The sequence below is a fragment of the Phyllostomus hastatus genome, unplaced genomic scaffold (assembly GCF_019186645.2).
Source record: "Phyllostomus hastatus isolate PE091 unplaced genomic scaffold, TTU_PhHast_1.1 phas_contig_524, whole genome shotgun sequence".
Classification (NCBI taxonomy): domain Eukaryota; kingdom Metazoa; phylum Chordata; class Mammalia; order Chiroptera; family Phyllostomidae; genus Phyllostomus; species Phyllostomus hastatus.
The window spans coordinates 16534115-16554890 of NW_025333900.1; the positions used below are offsets into that span (position 1 = coordinate 16534115).

At 39.9% G+C, this 20776-nt stretch overlaps 1 protein-coding gene across 6 annotated transcripts in view; it reads right to left on the minus strand.

Moving 5' to 3' along the window:
* Positions 1-284: 284 nt before the first annotated feature.
* LRRC8D (leucine rich repeat containing 8 VRAC subunit D) overlaps positions 285-20776 on the minus strand; it is a 109019-nt gene continuing 88527 nt past the window's right edge. For all 6 annotated transcript variants that reach the window (XM_045847065.1, XM_045847064.1, XM_045847066.1 and 3 more), the window contains one exon: positions 285-3220. In XM_045847065.1, coding sequence (XP_045703021.1) covers positions 642-3218 — 2577 coding nt within the window. In that variant the 5' untranslated portion in view covers positions 3219-3220 and the 3' untranslated portion in view covers positions 285-641. The remainder of the gene's footprint in view (positions 3221-20776) is intronic.

Sequence of the window (20776 nt, forward strand, 5' to 3'; positions counted from 1 at the left end):
TAAAAACAAACAAAAACCCCAAAAAACTACACACCTTTACTGCATTTTAGACCTTTAAGAGTGTAAAATCTATAAACTGGGATTCTCAAAGGAGCAGTACCAGTCAAATATTATAAGAAGTGCTTATTTGAGGTGCTTTAAATTAAAACAGGAAAAAAATCAATATTTCAGCAAATCTAAATTTACAAGTTTAGACCTGATGATGTGTCTGTCTTTAGTGGTCTGGGTTAAAGTGACATTGCACCAATTAAGCAAAGTAAATCAAGACACCTCAAAAAAGGTGATATAGTAAGAAAATGTCAATTTAATCATTTACTTTAGCAGGCAAGCAATTTGTAAACATTCAGTAGCGGCAGCATCCAAGTTACAAACAATTTAAAAAGAAACCAAGATTAGTGATTATAATTTTTGCTTCCCTTTCCCCAAAAAGAAAAAAAATGATTTGGAAATGAATGACTTAAAACACTACAAACATTGAACATTCAGTTATGTCTTCTATCAGCCTTCTATGCATCCTCTCTGTGTTTTATTTTTAAAGATGTGTCTACTCCTAAAACGCATTATTTTGCAATAACTTGTACGTGAGCTCTTGCAATCTAGGAAGCTGTTCTGGCACATGGATGTGCACGGATTATCTCAGTTTAAATCCCATTTGCAAAGGGAACATTTATGTCTTGATTCAATGCTTCTTTGACTTCGAGTGGCAGGGTGTCAAAAAGGTGATCTTCCACAACAAGACCGCTTTTCTTGAGCAGGCGACACTGGCCCAGCTGGGCTGGCAGGCGGTCCAAGCAGTTGCCCTTCAGCTCCAGCTGGGTAAGCTGGGAGAGCTGACCAATTTTGTCTGGGAGGGAGGAGATGCAGTTTTGCCCCAGATTCAAAGTCCTCAACTTAACGCATTTAAACAATTGTTTTGGCAGAATGTCTACTTTGTTCCCAGTGATATGCAAATGCTGCAGGTTCTGAAGCAATCCTATTTCTATTGGAATCATTGAAATGTTGTTGTAGCTTACATCTAAGCATCTGAGTTTCTGTAAACTAAACACTGCCACTGGTAAGGATTCGAGCTTGTTGTTGGAGAAATAAAGTGACTCCAAGTTTTTGACGTGGGTAATGGAGGGAGGAATGGTAACGATTTTATTATGCCATAATTTTAAACAAGTGAGTCGTTTTAAATGCTGGAAACTAATGATTTCTTCAATTGTGCGTATGTTGTTTGATTTTAAATCCAGTTCCTGTAAGTTGGAGAGGCTGAAAATTGCATGTGGAATTCTCTCTAGCTCACAGTTCTGGAGCTCGAGCTCGGCGACATTCATCATTTTCTTAAGGCTGTTCAGTACCAAGAGTTTAGTGCCGTCATTATGAATGACTAACTTTGTCAGATGTGGCGCCACATCTGTAATGTTGGAGGGGACTTTGGTCAAATTGCTCTTCACGTGGAGAATCTTAAGGTGCCGCAACTCTCGGAGAGATTCAAGTCCTATCATCTTATTGTTTTCAGAGTTCAAATTGCCTATCAAGTACAGCTCTCGAAGGTTTTTGAGCAAATAGACCCAGGCAGGAATTTCAGCCACATCGGTGAACTTCACGTGAAGGCATCTCAAGTGATCTCGGAGAAAGCTAAAAGCAGTCTGTTCAACTTTTGCAGGGCAGTGGCAGAGGTGAAGCTCTTGGAGATTAGTCATCTGAGAAATCTTAGCAGGAATTTTAGCCTCTGGAATCAGTTCAAGTTTTAGCACATCCAGGTCTGTGAGGTCAAAGACAGCATCGGGCACACCCGACAGCATGAACAGATGCAGCTCCTGCTTGTCCTGGGTGTTGCGTGACACGTGCTGCCTGAGTTTTTCAAATGTCCACTCATGGTTCAAACTAATTTCCCTAAGTTTATTTTCACTGACTTCTGACAAAAACACACCAAAACGCTTGGAATATAGCTGGTCATACTGGTCTACCATGTGTAGAAGGAACGCAAAATCGTTTTTGACATCTGGAATGTCACTGAAACTGCTCTCTTCTCTGACCTTTTCAAAAGAATATTCCTTCAAAGGTATCCTGAACAACCAGAAGAGAGTGTAGAGGCAGATAAAACCGTACACGCAAATAATGGATATGTAACTGATGAGAAGCTTTTTCAGCATATAAGCCATGTTATGGGTGCACTCAAACACTTCATAACCGGTCAGGTGCTCGACTTTTGGCTTACAGACATGTTCAAAGCTGATTGCGTTGACGAAGTTTGCCGTATAGCAGAGGATAAAAATGAACTTGGCAGTTTTGACAACTGTTTGGACCACATAGAGTTTATAGATTAAGTCACTGTCTTCCACATGGGCACGGAACTTCCTCACTTTCTCAAACAGGGCTTTGGCCTGTTCTCCGTCCTTTTTATCCAGGATGGTCATGCTGGGAACTTCAACCACGGGCTTCTCAGCTGAAAATTTAAAGCCACTTTTGTTGATCATTGGGGTACTGGCGCTGGGGCTCCCTTCATCACTGCTGGTAGACACGTGCTTTGGTAGAGTCTGGGCACCTGTTATTCTCTGCTTGTTTTCCTCCGAGTCTTCACACGCTGTCTCAGACAACGCTTTCGTAGTCCAAGGAGATTCGAAGCACTTTCCTAATATTGAAACAAAATGTTCTACTTTTGAGCATGTTTTGGGATATTTGAACCAAAAGTTGCTACTGACCATAAGAATAATAGTATGTATAAGAGCAAGGTATGGAAAGTACTTAGAATACCACGGAAGGGCCAGATGGTAACACATCTGATTAATAAATACATATTGCTGAAAATCCAAGTTTGTTTTTCGGCCTGTTGGATCCTTCTTCTCTTTCTTTGCCTCCTGATTTGTAACTGTGGAATCTGGGTGAGGATATGTGGCTCTGAGAGGTATGTCAGGTGTCACAGCAGATGTGTCAAAGGAAATGTCATTTGTCGCCTGCCCATGTTGATCTTGGTCAGTGGCTGCCTCCATCTTCGGGATGTTGGTGGTAACGTCGGCATTTCCTGGTGGTGTGTGTGCCTTTGAATTTACAGGAGATGGCAATACTGGCAAACAGACCACCTGATCTTTGGTAAGTTGCATGGTTCCTGCGAAGATGGCTACCATCAGCATAATGACAGCCAGGTAATCCATAAACACGTCCCACCATGGCTTCAGGATCCGGTAAGTTGGCTGGATGTCATTAAGTGAAGCAACTTCTGCAAGGGTAAACATTCCTAGAAAACAAGCAAATGAAAGACATGATTATAGAGATATAAGTGAAAGCATGAAATGTTTAGGAAAAAACCTTCTGTGTTCCAAATTAAGTTTTCTCATCCTTTTATCCAAGACAGGTATGGTAGAAAAAAAATTGACTAAAAGGAACATCACTGAGAAAAATGGTGATTTCTTATAGTAGCTTTTTTTTTTCTCCTAGCCCAAGAGGAGAAAAAAAATGGGTAGGAAATAGACTACCTTCAAGGTAAGAAATAATGGTAGTCTTCACCAGGTCTATGGTGGTTAGAGTAGAAAGCAGGAAGTAGAAATTTGAGAGCTACCTTTTTTAGGAGACAGAATTGGAAGACCTGTAACTTACTGGACCTCAAAGAGGGATATGAGAACAGGATGGTGTCTGTTGTGGACTGGCTTGATTTAAGGTTGAGACAGAAGTTTTGAGGTAGAGGGGTGGGATGACTTCTATTTTGTACAAGCCAAGATTGAAGAGTCTGCAACAAACTCTGCACAGCCCATGTCGCAGCCCCGGACCTGCCACTTAGAAATGGTGTGATTCTCCAAGTCTGGTATTTTTCATCTGTAGCATGGGGATGATGACTTCTAAAAGGGTTGTTGGAAAGCTTAAATTAAGACATGATTGTAAAGCTCTAAGTACAATGTATGGCCACAGGTATTTGTTAGCTCTTTGTGTTAGCTCTCACCACTGTGGTGGAAATGCCCCACAGATGGGTGAAATTAAGGGTCTAGAGTGTAAGAGGAGTCTTAGTCTAAATACTTGGCATTTACCCATACAGGTAGCTCAAACTCTGGCCCCTGATGTAGCGCTGATGGAAAACGTGGAATGAGAAGAGGGCCAAAGACATCGGTGGGCATGGAATGATCAGTGATGATAGTAAGTTAGAACTAATGAGACCTTTGATGTCTGCCAAAACTGATGACCCCAGCTTTGAAGAGAATCTTGGTGCTAGGACACTAAAAAATGTGGGTGCCATTCACCAACAGCTGGCAGCTTCACTGCCATGAAACTACTTGTAACACAGCGCAAGGGCAGTCACTCTGAAACTAACCAAGAAAAACACAATGCCTCCAGTGGCAAGTAAAGGGAATGGGCTTCTGTCATCATGGGTGGGAAACTAATGTAATCCTCCTGAATGAGGACATTTCAGCTTCCTGAAAAGCAACAGTACCACATTCTGCTCTCTTAGGAGGTTCTCAGGTTCCAATAGTCATATATAAAATGATTGATAAAACTAACAAAAAACGAAAAGATAAAAAGCAAGGAGCGTGCCTAAGGTTCTGGCAAAGTGTTTTTTAAATAAAGGCTGCGAGACAGGTTTCTATCTCTGTGTGCAACAGTTGCCCTGAGTGCCGTGATGAAGAAGATTCTGGGGCTAACTCTGGCTTTGGTGGGAAGCAGGACTGTGACTGACTACTGGTGTCCCTCCTGGAATAACAGAATGGAGAGCGGTGGCCTGAGTGCTTTTATTCTGCATGTCCACTCTGCGTTAGGTGATGTCTCCCAAAGCAGGGACCATGCCTCACCTTTTGGAAACTCTCCCACACAACTAGCACTGTACAGAGCAGGCACGTGATGGTGCGTGGTGTTTCTTAATAAAAGACAACAGGTATCTACTTCACTGTAAGAGCAATTCTCATATGATAGTTTTTTTTAAAGTAAAATATCTTTCATATAACCAGGTAAACACAAGCCCAAGAAGTCCAATCACATCTAAACTACTGAGTCGTACTTGTATTTTGTGAAAATTGGTAGAAATCCCATTTCCAGACTTCAGGATTCATGTAGGAGATGCCTGGTACCCAGTGTTTGTAGAAGATTACTAAGAGAGTGAGAAAAAGAAAAAGAAGATAACACCCCCCCCGCCCCCAGTAATCTTGTTTGTGTGTGTGTGGCCTGGGAATTCAAGCAGGAAGCAAGGCTGTTGGAATGCACGGTGGGCCAAACTCAGTGAGAAACTGTTCAACCACCTGCCCTGTGAGCTCTTCAGTCCCCTTCTAGAAGCACAAACATAGCGCCCAGCCAGAGGCCAGAGTGGCTCCTGCTTCATGTACAGAAACTGGAAAACATACCTCACACAGGTTTATTCCTGGCAAAAAAATTTGTATGGTTACAGCAGGGACCACAACTTTAAAGGTCCATCAATATGGATGATAGAAAAAAGCTGTCCCCTGCCCCCATAACACTTCTAATAGCATTTTTCTTCACTCTTTCAAAAGCTGTATTGGGCTCTAAAGAAGCCAGGGTGTTTGGGGTGAGAATTGAGGGAACATGGAATTTTGAAAGTCACTGTACTGAGAATGCTGGTTAGTTGTCTTTTAAGCCTTGATTATTACAACTGCTTTTTCTGCCTCCAGTCTTGATCTCCTTCACTCCGTCTTCCACCCTGCTGCCAGTCCTTTGGTGGAAATCCCTCTCCTCTCCAGACACTCTGTGCTCTGGGTGGATTGTATCTTCTACTTTCTCCGACCAGCTATTCTTCCTTGTGTTCAGCTCCTCCTACACATGGTCTCCTCCACCTGGAATGCGCCCTCCCCACACTCCTCCACAAGGCTATCGGGTGTCTGCCACATTTCCCATGTTGCCCTCCCAACCCCCCGTCTGGGCCAGGTGCTTCTCTGGTGTGCTCCCATCGCACTCTACCTCTAGCCCTTATCACACTGTGGTGGAACCAACTGTGGACTTGTCTGGTTCCCCACTACATTATAAATTCAATGATGACAGGGACCATCTTCCTGAGTGCTAAGGAGCAATGTCTAACACAGTCAATGAAAGAGTGTATGAATTGCTGACAGTCATCTTCAGCAGCAGCATCAAAATTTCTCAAGAACATTTATTAACTGTCTCCATATGGGATTGGGCAGAAGAGTATTTTCTTAAACTTTACCACCACAGAGCAAACTGGACCAATGTAAGAACAAAAACTCCAAGCTAGGCCTTAGCATACAAATAAATAGCTCAATAAATAGCTTCTCATCACTGATATTTTGCAGCTGTCCAAGCTTCAACGGTGCTTGAAGCACTTCAACGGTGTCCAAGCACTTCATACTCGGGGCAGGCTCTGTTTCCAGGAGACTGAGGAGGCAAACCACTTTCTCGGAGGAGGAAGAGGTAAAAGGTGGGAGCAGAGAACACAGCATTCGAGTACTGTAACTTCACACCAAAGCCCCCAACAGCTGTCAGCTCAACCCCCACATCCAAACACTAGAGACCAGCTTGGGAAGGCTGCGGCCTCAGATGGACTCCTGTCCTCCCGCGCGCTGTCACCTCTGCCACTGCCCTCCTCGCGCAGTGTGCCCTGCCATTTCCTCCAGCTCAATGCCTTCATTTCTTTTTGTAGAACTCCGACTTATTCTTCAAGTTGTAGCTCAAGCACCACCTCCTTCTCCAAGCTCCTATCATATGGCCTAACAGTAAACTTGTTTCCAATGTTGGTCTCTTCAATGAGATCTTGAACTACTCTTGGGCAAAGACTATGTCTTATTTTAATGTCGTATATACCACACCCTACTCTCTCCTGACAAACAGAGAAGGCATATAGTGATGGTGATGATGATGGTAATAGCAATACTAGTAATAATAATAATAATAATAACAATAATAAAAATAAACAGCAGCTATCATTTGCCATCTTCCTTCCATATACCAACCACTGGAAAAGGACCTATATATCTGATAGAATCCCCTGATTTTGTATAGAGTACATTCCTAAAAAAAAAAAAAAGGATTATGTCAAAGTTTAGGGTTACAGGTTTTGGGGCTGAGGGAATGGTTCTATTTCTAAAATGCCACACAATATTATAAAATCCACCAGAATTCCTAAAATTAAAAGGACAGATAATACTGAGTGCTGGTAAGGCTGTGGAGCAATCAGAACTCTGAAACACTGCTGCTGGGAGTATGAACTGGTGGAACCATAATGGGAAACTTTTGGGTTAGTATCTACTAAAACCAAACATATGTACACACTGGGATCCGGCAATTCCACTGCTAAGAATATCCATGAGAAATACATATACTCATCAAAAGACACGGGTAAGAACATTCACATCAGCACTGTTTGCCACAGCCCTAAACTGGAAGCTAGGTAAACGCCCATCAACAGGAGGATGGAAAAACGAAATGTGAAACATTCACTAAATGGACTATCAGGCAGCAATGAGAATGGATGATCTGGTTACATGGGTGTGTTCAGTTTGTAAAATGTGATCACTACACTTAGGCTCTGTGCCTTTTTTGGCATGTATATTTTAACTCCAACACAATGTTTCAAAAAGAAACAGCACAAGTAGCTGCAGCAGAAACAGCTGCCCCAGGAATGTGCTCTTACACCAGACTGACACTCTGCCTCACCCCCACCCCAAGGCATACCAGGTTGGCTGGGGTCACAGGTCAGGGAAGCCTGTGACCTTCCTCTAGTGCCCTCCACTTGCTATCTCCTCAGCCTGAGAGAAGAGGTGTGCTGTCCCTGGAGTACAAGGGACTGAAGCTGTCATAGAAAATGGGGCGTAAGGTATGCACACACAATGCACAAAAGCTCTGGCTGGTAACAGTTGAAAGCATTCAGATGAAACCCAAGGGGAACACTGCCTGAATTCCATCTAACCTTCACATTACTCAAAGCTGCCAAAGTGTTATTATTTTCCCTTGACAGGTGAAGAAACTGGCTTGCAGGAGTTAAGTCATGGCAGTCAAATAATTAGTGGTGGAGTCTGGACTTAAAATCTCATCTAAGGCCAAATGACATGTTCTTTCTGCCAGATTACATTGCATTTCTTCTCTACTTCTCATGCTTGCAGTGCTTTAAGTTTTCAAATTACTTTTCTATAAAATATCTCAACTGATTCTCACAATAACTGAGCGACTAGTAACTAGGCATTACTATTACCCAATAGTAATATGAGGAAACCTAAAGCACAAACAGCTTAAATGACTTCCCTGAGCTAATTATGAGAGTGCTAACAGAATCTTTCATCTCCAAATCTATCACACGGTCATCTGATGGCTGTGTTGTTGGCCAAGCGTTGGCTGGTTACGGTGGGACCCTCTCACCGTTGTCCTTAACGCTGAGGGTACAAAGGAATAAAGTTATATAACCATCACCACCTTCCCTAGGGCAACCTTTCATGACATTCACTCAGAATTCAAGAAAACCATGAGCTGGGCGCCATGGTGGGAATGTAGAAATGATGTAACCCTAGTCCTTGTCCTCAAGAAGCCCCAGTCTAATGAGGATGACAAGCAGTTAAGGGTGCTATTCAGCATGGTAAGAAGGTTGCTCTGACCTGGTTCATACAAAGCAGAGAGAGGCACAAGATGGGGCAAACCCACGTGTGCACTCGATAATTGGCAAGGTTTCACAGATGACTTTTAAACCGAGACTGGAAGAAGGGAGACCACCAATGGGTGGTTGGGAAGGTTAAGGAATTTTGGCAGCAAAAATAGCAAGTGCCAAAGTAGAGAGACTGGAAATAAATCGTGTGTTACAGAAACTATGCATAAATCCAATATTACACCACTATATTAGTGTAGTATGTCCTCATACAGACATCACATTTTATGGGTATGCCAAGAGACGGGAACTGAGGCATGGATGACTCATCTGCAGTCTTAAGGAAGTGCCTAGGTTCTCAGCAGGAAACCAGTACCTTTCTGCAATGTCAGCTACTGACATGCTCTTACTGAGAACATGTGGCTTCAATTAATGTGTCTGTCATCTCATCTGGCCAATCAAAAACTGGGTAAAAACTTCTGATTTCCCAGGGAATGTTTACTATCTGTTGGGTTAAAGATGAAGTAGCACTTGGAAAATAAAAGCTGCTTTGGTCATAATGCGTGTGTATAAAGTATATTAAATATATATCCATATAAGATAGTATATTAAGTACATTATGATCCTCAAGTGACTTTCTAACATTGAAGTCAAAGAGAAAGAAGTTCAATATTTAGTTTTCCAAAACCTGTATCTTGAAGTTAAATCTCTTTAGTGAATCACAACTCAGAATGACCATAAATGGTTATCAGGGTATCTTTGTATTTATATTTTTAACCTGAGGAAGGCACATTTAGTAAGTACTAGTTGCAGCCATTCTTTGGGTTCTCCTTTATAATACACCTATTACAAAGAACTTAAAGAAGTGCATTATAAGGAAGTGGATTTCACATTCCAAGGCTCCTCTGTCTATGGGACATAGGATAACCAGCTTAACAGTCCTGTAGGCAAACATTTCTCACTGAAGTCGAGGATGCTTTTTATACTAGAAGCAAAAAGGAAAAGATACTGGACTTTGGTTGGATAAAGATGAATAAGAGTATCAGAGACTGAATTTAAATCCTTTTATGATATATAATTATGTTTTCTTATCTAAAAGTATGGCCATTAATAATGGAATAAACCAATATCCAACAGCCAAGTTCAAAATTAGAAGCCAGGATGGTTGGACAAGCCCATGAATATACTAAAAAAACTAACGTATAGTTTTATGGTATATGAGTTATATCTCAATAAAGCTGTTAATATTTAAAAGCTAGACTTCAATCTTTACTGCTTAAACTGCCTTTTCAAGAGAAACAGGGTAGTGAAAGTAGATAGGGCTATAGCCTAAATGCAGATAGTTATGCTAGACTATTTGCTAAGTTCAAATGGTTTGAAATTGTTGCTATGTTGTTTTGATTACATTGAACTGGTTCTGGAGAAAATTTTTTAACATTTTACTTATCCTCACCGAGTGTGCTCGCCTCAGCTACAAAATCTTGACAATACCTACTTTGCAGGGTTGTGCAGTGAACACACCCAGTTCAGGCTCTGACACAAAGCAATCCCCCCAAGATGTTTGCTGCATTCTGAATGCGGGAAAAGAATCTTTGAGAAAAGCAAACCATCTTAATTAATCTTTAACTAATGATGATTATGCCAATTTCTTGAATTTTGAACTAGCGTGTAACACAATCTTCGTGGAAGTAATCACAGAAGATACGTTTGACAATGAAACTTGTTCAATTTTGTTAATTCTTTAAGTAATATTTCAATTAAAATTACTTTTGTTAGGAGGTAGCCAATTTTTCTAGAAAGAGCAGAACTTTGATGCCAAAGAGAGCTGGATTCAAATTTTCTCCTTGTTAACATTTATTAGCAGTGTAAAGTGGGTAACTACTAAGTCCATTGGAAAACATATTAATGAATTTATTATTAGTATGCAGCAAAAATCTAACATTGAAACACAAAAATATGATCACCTAATTTAAAACTTTAAGAAATAAAGCCCACCTCCACTAGGAGATTATCTTCAATGCCCCTATTTAAAAAAGAAAGTAAAAAACGGCTTTGAAATGTTATTTAATGAAAAGAGTTTAGTGTATAAAGCAAATAGCTTGATTAATCAATTTAATACATAATTTTTTCACATAGGTATGAGTTCCCAACTTAATCAAATGCCGATTTTTATTTTCTTTCAACTGTCTTCTGTGAAAAATCAATCAGCCTTTTTGGCCAAACTGAGCAAATGAGAGAAGACCCAAGAGACTGGTGAGGATCAAATTTTCAAATCCTTCACTGAATAAATCAAAGGAGAAACCAATTCATCAAAAGGCAACTAACTATACCATCCCCATAAATAACTGTTTCTCAACATCCAATATACACACAAGCATGTGCACACCCACCATGCTCAATTCAGACACCAACGATTCGTATGGTTAAAACAATGAATGCTTCAGATCCAAAATGAGAAAGAATGATGCAGCTTTTCCCAAAAGAGTGCCGTATTACCAGTATTATATAAGCTTTAGCAGTTATGGATATTATAATTATGCAAGTTACTCTGTAGCTGATACTCTGTATACAAATTCAACAATCCACTAGTATTACTGCCTTATAAAAGGTTATGATAAAAATTATACTTTAAAATAATTTTCTTCTGATACTACTTTGGTTGAGATACCTAAAAAAATAACGGAAAATATGTGTTTAGGGAACCCCCCCGATTTCACAAATACTTATTTAAAATCTACAAAATCAGATTTTGTATTGGGCAAAATGCACCCATTCTGTTCATCTTCAAAAGCTTTTTTATAAATCCATTCAACACCTGAAAATAAAGGACTACAGAAAATTCAGAACTTGTAAAATATAAAAATAGTTTTACACAAAGCATAGTTCAGTATTTGTATTTTAGCACCTATTTGGGGTTTCTCCCTAGAGTACTGCTAATCTTGGAGAAAATTTACTTAAGGCTAAGGGATATATTTTAGTAGATCTAAGGTAAAACTGGTTAGGAATTAACAAAAATGTGTTAATACACTACTGTGAATTTTCTCCCTTTTTCTTCTCAGTTGTAAGAGTGAAAGCCCGTACTTCAGAGCTAGGAAAGGAGACCTCATTCAGGAATGATACAAAGGAGCCTCCGGGTCTGTGGCTTCCACGTTTTATTCCACACGACCGCAGAGTCACTCCTGTGAGTTACACTGGCATCCCTTCACCACGAGTTCTGGCCAGCAGAATTTCATGAGTGCTTCAGTACCTACACACCTCAGTTAGTGTGCCCTCTGCTAGAAGCTTCATTTCATTCAGCATGTATTTACCGAGCACCCTTTATCTGCTTAGATACAGGCTCTCAGGATAAAAAGGGGAAGAATAATGAAAAAATCGTAGCTCTCCTTACTGAGAAAGCAGCCTAGAGGAAACATGGAGGAGGAGATAATGGCAACTGTGTGACTAGCCAGTAAAAAAGATAGCCTGCAGCTACCAGGCCTTAATAAAAGCTCTAGAGAAAGTCATCCCAAACTCCAAAGGGAGGCATTTTGGTCAGCCCTTTATAATCCTAACTTCACCCAGTTTTCAAGGCAGCAGTGGGAATCCTTAGAGGACCTCTGCATTTCTAAATTACTGCTTCTTTCCATCTTGGGCCAAAACGGACAGTTTTCCTTTTAAGTTTACTTATCTTTAATACTGTTTTCTCTAGAGTACAACCGGCATGCGCCTGAAAGTGGGTGAAGGGAAGTGAGCCTGGATGGAGCTCCCTGACACCCTCAGCAACTTTCCATGGTCCCGGGAAGCTGGCCACCCTCTCTTCCAAATGTGTTTGGGACAGAAACCCATGGATATCTGCTCTGCATATGGACCACTGAGAGCCTCCCAATCCTTTTTCCTGGTTTGTAAAGACTGCTAGAAAGCACCTGCGTACCTTGTCCTGGTGCTCGTTTTACTAACCTTCAAGAAACTTCTCAAGGTTAATCGAAGATATTCAGATATTATACAATATACCTTGGATAGTAGCATATAAAGTTAAAAGTCTACTTGGTAGCTTATTAGGAGCTCTTGGCCATAGGACTAAAAATAAATACAGAGTTAGACAATGGTCGCTCCTGACACTTGCTGAACTAGGTTCCGTCTGTTTGTCTGTCTGTCTCTCCTTCTCCCTCCACCTGGGTCTAAATTCCTGACCTAAAGGGAAAAGAGTTTCTTCATCTGCATGTCCTAGGACAAGCACTTAATGAAAGTCTGTAATAGAATAAATCATGCAGACCCATAAGAGCATGCTAGAAGAGGGCTTGGAAGGAACTGAACTTGTGAGCCAAATATCAATTTGCCACTATCAATTACAGTGGCATATAAGGTCATTATTAATTATGCCAAAGTTAAAACGATAATTTCTGACAGGCATTCTTTAATGTCCAGAGGGATAATTCTATGCAGTTTTTAAAAATAGGTTATTCTGACGGTAACTCATCCTGATAGACCATCTGCATGCTGTTTGACTCAGAAATATTCTACTGAAAAACAAAAAGACAAAGGTAAGCTTGGGCACACCCTCACTGGAGGATAAGACCAAGATCTGACCAGCACCCTTTTGGCACGCAGCCAGGCGATGTCACAGGCCAGGGAGGAAGGCGCTCCAGAGAGGCAGGCTCTCAGAGACAGCGAAGCCGCCAGAGCCTCAGGCCTTCCTTCTCTTGGTCCACACGGAGTTTCCTGCCCTTTTGCACAGGCAATGGGTGCAGAAGTTCTGAAGTCGATAAACACTCAACTCAGAGTATGTATCAAGTGTTGGGCAAGTGTCCAGAACCTCGTAAGTGCTCAAAATAAAAGTTAGCTGCTGTTATTATCCATTGTGTTGAACAGACTGTTTTATACACAAGAACCGGATAAAAACTCTTCTTGACCACTGGGCACTAAGACAAGTTTGTCTTTCATGATGTACTGCTATAAAGACTTATGGCATTCAGATGTTCTCCATTTACTTTTGGCATCCAAGAAATTCAGCTAAATATTTTAAAGATATTATAGATGCTAACTCTTAACCTGAGTCTTCATTTAGTTATTCACTTATCCCTCCCCATCCATAAAATATATACTGTATGCTCAGTGTTAACACAATGCAAATTCCTGGAGAAAACCTGATGAGCAGAGACACAGTTCCTTTCTTACAGAGTGTACAGAGTAGGAGGCAAAAATATTCATTAACTGAGTGTATAAAACAGTCACCTGAGAAGAGCTACCAAGAAGAGGAACAGGCAGAAGCAGATTAGTGGTATGGTGCAAGAACATTCAGCTGCAGGACCCTTCCCTTGCAAAGGCCTCTTTTCAAGGCCCTGTACCAACTTTCTATCTCTCACTTTGTGTTCCTTTTCTTAAAGAGAGCTCTCCAGTTTCAGACTCCAGAAAACCGAGACCTTCCCCTGCTTAAATGGTATTTTGAAGAGAGGTAATAGGGATTTTCTTTCAGTCGGCTAGATCAGGGAAGAAGCCATAATTTGACTTAAGGGAGGAGTGAAGAATGCAAGGGTAGGTAGGACCAGAATGTCCAAGGCTGAGATGGAGAGATAGAGTGTGTGTGTGTGTGGGGGGGGGGGGAGTGGGGGAGAGGGCATGCACAAAGAACATGTGAGGGGCTGAAAAGGCTCAGGGAGTGAGAGGAGTGTGAGGTGGGAGATGACGCAAGGTCCTGTAAGCCAAGTGAAAGTTTTTAATGTCTTCAAACTACGGACAGTGGGAAGCCACTAATGTATTTTTAGCTGAGATGGGAGATGGCTGAAAATCAGTTTGTGTCTCTTAAAAAATCACTGTGGGTCCAGTGTAAGGTTAGTGAGGGAAGATGTGAGATTAGGATCACAGCTATTGCATTACCCTGGGCAAAGGATGGAGGTAAAGGTAGGGCTGTGAGTGGTGAATGAAAAAGGGAGTGAGTAAAATGGGAGTGATGTATTTATGAACTATTAGGCCAAAGAAATAACTACAGGACTTAATGGACTGTGTGGGGACAGTGAAGAAGAGAAAGATGTCAAAGATGACGTTCAGATTTCTTTTAATTCTCCACTTCATTGTTCCATACCTATTGTCTTTTATATCCATTTACATGATTTTATTGAAATTAAATCTCTTTTATAAGCCCTTCACATACTTTTTTCCTCACACATTTCCCTGAATCACTTCTTATTCTTTAGTTTTAATCCCTTTTAAAAGTAGACAAATGGTATATCTATAAACCCTCACATGCTTGGGTGGGAAATCTGTAAGCTTAGATAGTTTGAAAAACATTACTTAGTGTTACCAACATACAGATGATCAACAGCTATCTCTTTAGAATACTTCTGGGGTGCAACACACTTTAGAAACCAAAAGCAGGTCTGTCTTCACATATTGCTCTGTACAATGGTATTTACAATATAAATAAAAGGAAATGAGGAGATAACACCATAAGAATTCTACGAAGTCCATGATATGCATACTAATAAAATCTGGTTTCCAGAATAAACTAAAGTTTATTCTAAAGAACAAAAACGAAAAAACCTTGACTGTATCTTTCAGAGGAGATAGGGAAACACAGTACAGTTTCATTCTTTTCTATGTTTTCTTGTGGTCAATATTAAAATGAACTTATATTTTCTAAGTAAATAATAGCCAAGCAATGGGATAGCAAAGATATAAGGGATAATAGTATGAGAAAAAAAACAAGCACTTTAAACTTGTACAAAGATAATCACGAAATGGCATGATTTATGTGCAAATAACCTAGAGTCTCTGTAACTGAGCTAATAATCTAAAATAGAATTTTAATTCTCAACAAGTAGGTAACATAATGGATGAGAACACGACTTAAGAATTTACCCTGTGTTTTCATCCCTTCTCCACCTCTTACCAATGTATCTGTAAATGGGAATACAAAAAATGTCTTGTATTGCCAGCTGTGGAAACTTGGGCCTTCATTTTTCTCATCAACAAAATGGGGATAAATAAAACACCATTGTCACCAGATGCCCACATCACCCAGAATACTATTGAGCACACAGCAGACATGCTCATTTGATGTCCCCATCCCAGCTACTCCCCAATTCAAGGAAAACCCTTCATTTGAGATGTGGCAGCAACAGAAATTAAGAAGGACCACGAAGACTTTGAGGGGAAATAAAAAATAAATGAAGAAGAAAAGAGAATCCAGAAAACCAGCATAAGAGTGGATTTGAAGAGAATAAAGGTATAAATCAGTCAATAATGGCAGAGATTAAGGACAACCAAACCTCTTAAAAATCATTAATGACCTTTGACAATCTCTAATACAGTGGAATTCATTATGGGCATTAGAATTATGGGTCTTGTAGGTAACTAAAAATTCCACCAAAGGGTTAGCCTTTTAAAGTAAGACAAACAAAAGCCTTATTTTAGAATTACTGATAAATTTTTAAACTTTGCTAAGTATCATTTTTGTCCTATTTCAAAGCATTTGATAAAACAAAGGAATACTTTATTCATGTTCAACTTAATTAATCTTGTTTCTAAGGACTTAGCAGTTGTTTGTGCAGCTCCTTTGAAAATTACAAATGGTCTTTAGAAAAGCAGGTTTGATGGGACATTTAACTGAAAAGTCCTTCACTAGCTAAAGTGTTTATGGAATTAATAGTCTTTTCCCTTTCTCTAAATTTTGATGTAGAGTTTTCATAGAGAGCCACAGTTCTGTTACAATTTACAACATTTCCCTCAGTTATTAAGCATTAGTGGAGTTGTAATATTGAATCACAATTGAGCAGCCTATAGTTTGTATGATCCCTAACTTTTTGCATTAGGATAATACACCATACAAATAAGCATAAATTCTAATTCAGTATGCTGTTACTTATTTTAGATGACTTGCTTCTACAAAGCAACTTGTAGAAAGAACAAAGATCTTTGTTCTTTCAAAGTAAACATCTATCACTTTACAATAATTAGTTTTACACTCACTTTACATATTACTTTACAAAAATTAAATTGAGATATGTAAACAAAGTAAACATATAATCTTTGTTCTTTCTACAAAGGTTGTCAAAGATGATGATCTTTAACTTTGGAAAACTTCAGATATTTATTTTCTGAAAAATTATGATGATTTTTAATTCTGAAAAAACAATGGCCCAAGATAACATCTGAAAAAAATATGTAACTCGCGTGCCTATGATGCCAATGTATTTATTTAAGAGTCTGTTATTTTAACTGTAGAGATAATTAACAGTGCACGGCCCACAGCATGTTCATACAGGATCTCGGGTAAACTGAAGAGAGTGAACACAAGCAGGCCCAGGGCTTTAAGCTCCACCTACTGCAAATTCCAGACTAAAGTATCACATATGGGATATAGACTAAGGTCTAAATCTTCTAAAATCTGAGTGATAGAATTTATCCATCTGAGGTCTGACAATTTTTTGGATTAAATGTTATATTCCTCTCTTCCTCAAGAAGGCCAAAAACAGTAGAAACATCTTTATAACCAAGACAAAATTTGCCCATTTGTGTGATTTTACACACAACACATCAGAACTATAATTATAACAATGTTTACTTTATGGATGAACCAAAATCATTAGGCAGAAGCTGCTAATGCTAAGAAATATTAAGCACGAGGTTGGCTGATCATTCACTGATTAATTTCCTTGCTTTTTAAAAGATTTTATTTATTTTTAGGCAGAGGGGAAGGGAGGGAGAGGAAAAGAGAAACATCAATGTGTGGTTGCCTCTTGCCACCCTCTACTGGGGACCTGGTTTGCAACCTTGCCATGTGCTGGGAATCGAACTGGAGACCCTTTGTTTTGCAGACCAGCACTCAATCCACTTAGCCACACCAGCCATAGCACCACTGATTCATTTTCAAACACTGTACGCTGTGTTAGTTATTGGGGAACTTGTAATTGAAGACAATTCACCTTGCCCATCATAGTTTTCATGAAACCTTCATTGTCATGATGCTGTCAAGCTCATGCCATTTACATTTTCAACAACTATTTGGCTTAGGTAATGTGGTAAGTGCTGAAAATATATACATAGTAGAGCAAGACAGATAGAGTTCTTGTCCTCCCAGAACTTAAAGATCTTTCCCTGCTTACTTTAAGTATTCTGAAAAGGATGGAGCATGAACCCCAATTCTACCCAGATTATTTAGGGTAAACTGTCCTAATATATCCTAATTGAAAACGACAGCAAAGTAAGTGTATGAATGCCAAGAACATTATGATAGCTGAGATAAGCAATATGCAATAAAAGTAAACATATAATTCAACTTCTGAACTGGAAAACTTTTGAAAGAAACAAAATACAGCTGACAATTAAGGAGATGATTTTATTCAGGCTGTTCCAATAGGGAGAAAAATTGTTAATGAGGGCTGTCTCAAAGACAAGGAAGGAGGCTGAGTTTCAGAGGGGCAGGTAAACAAGGGAGTTACCATAAGAGTCTTGGGCCAGTCTGGAAGGATGGAGATAGGTCTTGTCTCAGAATATTTGAGAGCAAGGTGTACTTTCTGGGTTCCTAGAACACAAAGGCGAGGATTTTCCAGGGGCAGTGCTCAGAAAAGTGCAACACTATCAGGTCCAGATAAGAAAGGGGTAATAAGGAACCCCTGAATGGTTTAAACAAGGTGGGGGATAAGGGACAATGAGTTCAGTGTTCTAATTTAGAAAGAATTCTATCCAGAATATGGAAGAGGGACTGGAGGGAGGAAATACTGGAGGAAAGAAAATGAATGAGAAAGTGACATTAGTCAAGATGACGTCCAGGTAAATTCAACTTCCAGCTTGAATAGCTAAGATTTTAGGAAAAATGTCTAGCTTGAATCTCAAGACAGAGGGTCTAGGATGGAAGGACACATTTATGACTAGTCAGGGCATGGAAGATGAGATTGCCTAAGGAGGGACCTACAGAGAAAAAGGTCAAAAGATCCTGGGGAATCTCTAATACTTAAGAAACAGACAAAAGGAAAGGATTTGGCAAAGGAAAGGGAGAAAAAAAAGTATGGGAGGAGGACAAAGAGCACTGTGTCCTGGGAGCCCAAGGAGGCAAACACTTAAAGAGGAGAGTGGTAAGCAGTCCCACAGGCTAGTCCAGGAAGCTGAGAAGAGTAGCTGCATTTGAGTCACTGAGGCTTCAGCCCAACCCCAAGTGATAAAGTGGGGCTCACTGTGGGCAGAGGTAAGTGATAATGGCATTTTCACTTCTTGAAACTTGGCTGGGGAGAAAAACAAAGCAATGGGGAGAAGGAGAAGCAGGTTTGAGGGTAGGGAGGTAGAAGTTGGAAACAGCAGGGTGAGAAAGTAGAAGTTTTTCATATGGCTGTTTCTTATTTTAAGCATCAGGTTAACCCATACATAGCAAACACATTTCTACTAGGAGCTCCAACACAAGTACATGGCATCCTGTTATAATTAAATAAAGGTACCAAAGTTTAAAGAATTCAATAATTCTGTGGAAATTCTTAAACAGTGGTTGGATATATATTGTTTGCTTTTCCCTTCAGTTAAGTTGGTAAATATTAACCTTGCTAACCACCACAGAACTTATCCAGTTGTAAAGCTTTGAAGAGTCCTTTTTGGGAAACTCTAAATTAAAACAAGGGGGGGCGGTATTGCAAAAATAACTACACAACCCATATAACTTTGAAAAGAAAACACAGTACATGGACATAGGGGCAAGCACCTCAGTCTATGTTCAATTAATCCAAACAGTGCCAGGCTTTCTCACCCACAGAAACTCCCTGGAAGGTCAAGCATGAAAAGAATTCAAGTTAAAATACACTGAGAGGAAGAAGATGGGAGAAGAAATATTTATTATTCCTAAGGAGAGTGTTAGAGATCTGAAGCAGCTTAATTTACTTCTCATTTCCCTGGCATGGTGTGGAGGGGACAAGAGGAGGCAGGGAGGAGAGGTGGCATGTGCTGCTGGTGTCTTTAAGTGGTCACCTCAGGGTGAATCTCATCATTCAACATGGAGACTATTGCAAATATAGAGGAGGGGACCGGAAAAAAACAGTCTCTTATTGAGTAACCAAGCACTCACACACTTGAGCTCCTTAAGCTGTCACATCCTCCCCGAGCAGTGGCATTACTGTTCTCATTTTATCGAGAGAGAACAGAAGTTTAAAAAATACGAGTCTGACCAAGATCATGCAGTTAAAATATGGTAGATCAGGATTCAAACGCAGATCTGACTAACCTATACCTGCCCATACCTGCCCACTTCAGTTGTTTTAAGTTAAAGATTAGCTCAAATTAAATTAAATCATTCCCCCAAATTTTACAAAATATTAGAAGGAACCCTTAGGTGAAGGAGACAAACCTTGGTGTTCAAAGGCTAACTCAGGACACAAGGAGCAAAGTCTAAAAAACTAAGTCACAATTTACAACCTGACTGCCATTTAATGACGGTATTACCTAATGCCTTTATCATCATCTCAGTTTTTAAAAGTACTTGCACAGATTCCAACTACCCTGATCCTCACAAAGAGCTGAGGGAGGGAGGGAGGGAGGGAAGGAAGGAAGGCAGGAAGGAAGGGAGAGAAAGAGAAAGAGAGAAAGAGGGAAAGAGGGAAAGAGGGAAAGAGGGAAAGAGGGAAAGAGGGAAAGAGGGAAAGAGGGAAAGAGGGAAAGGAAAGGAAAGGAAAGGAAAGGAAAGGAAAGGAAAGGAAAGGAAAGGAAAGGAAAAAAGAAAAGAAAGACAACAACCATAAACTTCATTTTCTTTTTTAGCCAAGAAGCTGTTGCAACAAGGAAATGGCATAGCTGAGATTAGAACTGGATAATTCTATCCTATCAAGTGCGCTAGAACAGGCGCCCGTGAGTGTTACAGCCTCACCATTTTAACTATCTTCAGGAGCTGTTCACGACGTCAGACCAAATATTCAGGATAAGCTCTTCTTTTAATTTAAGTTATGAAGATTTCCTTTTTATTCTGAATATATTTATTATAAACTATAACTGTAATTCTTACAGAGAGCAAATAAATTGGGCCAGCCGATTCGTAAGTGCACAGTATGCACTGATTACCCATTGTGAACAGAGCACTGTCATAGCTACGATTTTAGGAACATTACAGGAGGAGCTTCTTGCTAGTAAGGGGATGGGCTACAGTTACCATAACCTCACAATTCTACTTAGCCAAATAAATTTCCTTCAGTGATTCTGAAAAGCACCACTGACACTACCATACACATTCTCTGTCTCTTAAATTAGCAATGAAAATAACTGGCATCAGAGAAAATATTTCTATTGTTTTTGTAATTATGGAGCCATTGGCTATACGATCGA